The following is a 3,201-nucleotide window of genomic DNA, read 5'->3' as shown; positions in this document are numbered from 1 at the left end:
CTATCCACACACACACCTAATCCGTCTGGATCAGTTTATGTTTTAGCAGACTTTTAGATGTACATTTCAGCAGGAATTTTGTCATAATTCCAGAAAAGCTGGTAGAAAACATCCTTGAACTCTACCCTGCAGGTTTCTGTCCACAGGCACCAGTCACATCACAGCTGCATTAACAGAATGCGCTTAGATCTGTTTGGTGCTTTGGACATATAGCGGCTTTGAGTCAGCCTGATATTTGAGCCTGTAGTGACACCTTCTGTCCAGACAGTGGTACTGCAGCCTTGTCACACATTCACTCGGAAATATAGAGCCAAGTTTGAGCCCAGAGATTTAATTTTTACTAGGAATTCTCATTTAAATCTAAACTGATTTCAACATTTATGTTGAGAAGCAAGATTCTTCACGGCCATGTTTTATTACTTTAACGTTCTCACAACTTTGAAGGCCAAACAAGGGTTTTTTATGCATTTAAGTAATTTACTTTAAAATTTTAAGATCCAGTATTTAGAGATTTTAAAAACACGCAATAGCAGACACATTCACGTTGGAACACATGTGCACTTTATTGGGATTGTTTTGTCAGTGTACAGGTTGGCCCCACCGGTCTGGCACCCCTTGTTACCCGGTCACTTTTGAGATGCCTTGCCCCACCACCCTGGGATGAAACCTTCATTGGGGAGGAAGGTCACAATTGGATGTTGCATAAAAAGAAAAAAATAAACAGGACCAAGATTTTAAGGCTGAAAGTACAAAAAATCCAGACAAATTTACATACAAGCGATACTACAACCATTTTTAAGTATGCGCCAACCACTGGGCAGCCTTCACAGAGGCAAATACGTGTCTGAACAATGCAGTTAAACATTTGGAACCATGTGTCTGAATAATGCAGTTGACAAACATTTGGAATGACAAAGAAAAAAAAATGTACATTTTAAATCCCAGGCAACAGCAGGAACCTGGGGCGTTTCATTAAACCTAGCCAAACATTACGGTCTCCTTCATCGTTCCAGTTTTTTTAAATCCTGAGTCAAGCGCCAAAAATAACTGAAGCCATGCCAATGAATCGTCATCTAGGCTCTGCGCCTGAGTGTGTATGAGAAATGTGTGGTTGTTCTGCACAGAGCTGAAGATGTTGGGTGTTTGGGAGGGGAAGGAGGAACAGTCTGTTTAGAAGCATTTGCGGTGGACGATGGAGGGGCCAGACTCATCGTACTCCTGCTTGCTGATCCACATCTGCTGGAAGGTGGACAGGGAGGCCAGGATGGAGCCTCCGATCCAGACAGAGTATTTACGCTCAGGTGGGGCAATGATCTGCCAAACACAGGAGAGAAGAGGTTAAAGACTGAGCCTTGGCTTGTACGTAGAACCAGAAGGGTCAAGCTGTGCTCCAGACACTCACCTTAATCTTCATGGTGGATGGGGCCAGGGCTGTGATCTCCTTCTGCATCCTGTCAGCGATGCCAGGGTACATGGTGGTACCACCAGACAGCACGGTGTTGGCGTACAGGTCCTTACGGATGTCGACATCACACTTCATGATGCTGTTGTAGGTGGTCTCATGGATTCCACAGGACTCCATACCTGAGATGAGATAAGATGAGTCAGCAAATAACCAGACAAGTCATGTTAGCCTCAGGGGTCGGTGTTAGGAAACTGGGTACATACCGAGGAAGGAAGGCTGGAAGAGGGCCTCGGGGCAACGGAACCTCTCATTGCCAATGGTGATGACCTGTCCATCAGGCAGCTCGTAGCTCTTCTCCAGAGAGGAAGAAGAGGCAGCAGTACCCATCTCCTGCTCGAAGTCCAGGGCAACGTAGCACAGCTTCTCCTTGATGTCGCGCACAATTTCCCTCTCGGCTGTGGTGGTGAAGGAGTAGCCACGCTCAGTCAGGATCTTCATGAGGTAGTCTGTGAGGTCACGGCCAGCCAGGTCAAGACGCAGGATGGCATGGGGCAGGGCGTAACCCTCGTAGATGGGCACTGTGTGGGTCACACCATCACCGGAGTCCATGACAATACCAGTGGTACGACCAGAGGCATAGAGGGACAGCACAGCCTGGATGGCAACGTACATGGCGGGGGTGTTGAAGGTCTCGAACATGATCTGTGATGAAAAAAAAAAAGAGAACATTTTAGTTTCCAGAAGGCTTTGAGGACACGCCACTGCACTCACTACATGCATCAGAGTGAGGCTCAGACTCAAGTTAGTACATATAGGTGCAGAAACTACATTCCTTCACACTTGTGCAAGTCAGCTGCTCTAATTTGACACAAGTGCAGACAGGCACACAGTAAAGAGACCTTCTGATGAAAGATCATCTTAGGAGAGGTCCTGGAGAAGAGGGAGGAAGTGAGAATGGAGAAGGAACTGAGATGAGGAAACTCCTGAACAGTGACTAGAGCGCATTTAGGGCGTGTACCTGAGTCATCTTCTCCCTGTTGGCTTTGGGGTTCAGAGGGGCCTCTGTGAGCAGGACGGGGTGCTCCTCAGGGGCAACTCTCAGCTCATTGTAGAAGGTGTGATGCCAGATCTTCTCCATGTCATCCCAGTTGGTCACAATACCATGCTCAATGGGGTACTTCAGAGTCAGGATACCCCTCTTGCTCTGAGCTTCATCACCTACATAGCTGTCTTTCTGGCCCATACCAACCATCACACCCTGAAGAAAAAAAAATTGTAAATACTTTAACTCTACACTCAAAATCCATTTTTAAATCAGACACAACTTAATTTTAAGTCTTAAAATGAAAAATACCAACCTGATGCCTGGGGCGACCAACGATGGATGGAAAGACAGCACGAGGGGCGTCGTCTCCGGCGAATCCGGCCTTGCACATACCGGATCCGTTGTCAACAACAAGTGCGGCAATTTCTTCTTCTCCCATGGTTGAACTGTGGAGAAAAACAGAATGAAATCCCATGTCCATCCACTCGGCAGCTGTTCTGCAGTCTCACATCCTGTCAACGAGACTGCAGTGCGCAGAGGTGGCCACCGGGTGGCGCTTGAGACCCGCATTCCGACCAAGCCAGACAAAAGGAAGTGTTGCTGCATTCTCTTGTTACCATATAAGGACATGGTTCGGTTTTGAGCAGCTTTGCGGCTACCGGCGCTATGGCGGGCAGCCAGAATACAGCAAGAAAAAAGGAAAATTCGACATATCAGACCCGAAGACCACTCCCTCCGGTTCACTGGTCCC

The 3,201-nt window shown here is 47.5% G+C and overlaps 1 protein-coding gene across 1 annotated transcript in view; it reads right to left on the bottom strand.

The window, feature by feature from the left end:
• Nucleotides 1-538: 538 nt before the first annotated feature.
• Nucleotides 539-3,201, bottom strand: part of actb2 (actin, beta 2) — a 3,706-nt gene continuing 1,043 nt past the window's right edge. Inside the window, exons 2-6 of the mRNA XM_015945394.3 lie at nt 2,764-2,896; nt 2,424-2,663; nt 1,669-2,107; nt 1,403-1,584; nt 539-1,314 (exon numbers count right to left, since the gene is read on the bottom strand). Of these exons, the coding sequence (XP_015800880.1) occupies nt 1,171-1,314; nt 1,403-1,584; nt 1,669-2,107; nt 2,424-2,663; nt 2,764-2,889 (1,131 nt within the window). The 5' untranslated portion in view covers nt 2,890-2,896 and the 3' untranslated portion in view covers nt 539-1,170. The remainder of the gene's footprint in view (nt 1,315-1,402; nt 1,585-1,668; nt 2,108-2,423; nt 2,664-2,763; nt 2,897-3,201) is intronic.

This window comes from Nothobranchius furzeri, chromosome 12 (genome assembly GCF_043380555.1).
Source record: "Nothobranchius furzeri strain GRZ-AD chromosome 12, NfurGRZ-RIMD1, whole genome shotgun sequence".
NCBI lineage: Eukaryota > Metazoa > Chordata > Actinopteri > Cyprinodontiformes > Nothobranchiidae > Nothobranchius > Nothobranchius furzeri.
Note: the sequence above shows the minus strand (reverse complement) of the source record. Positions and strands in the feature narration are given on the sequence as shown.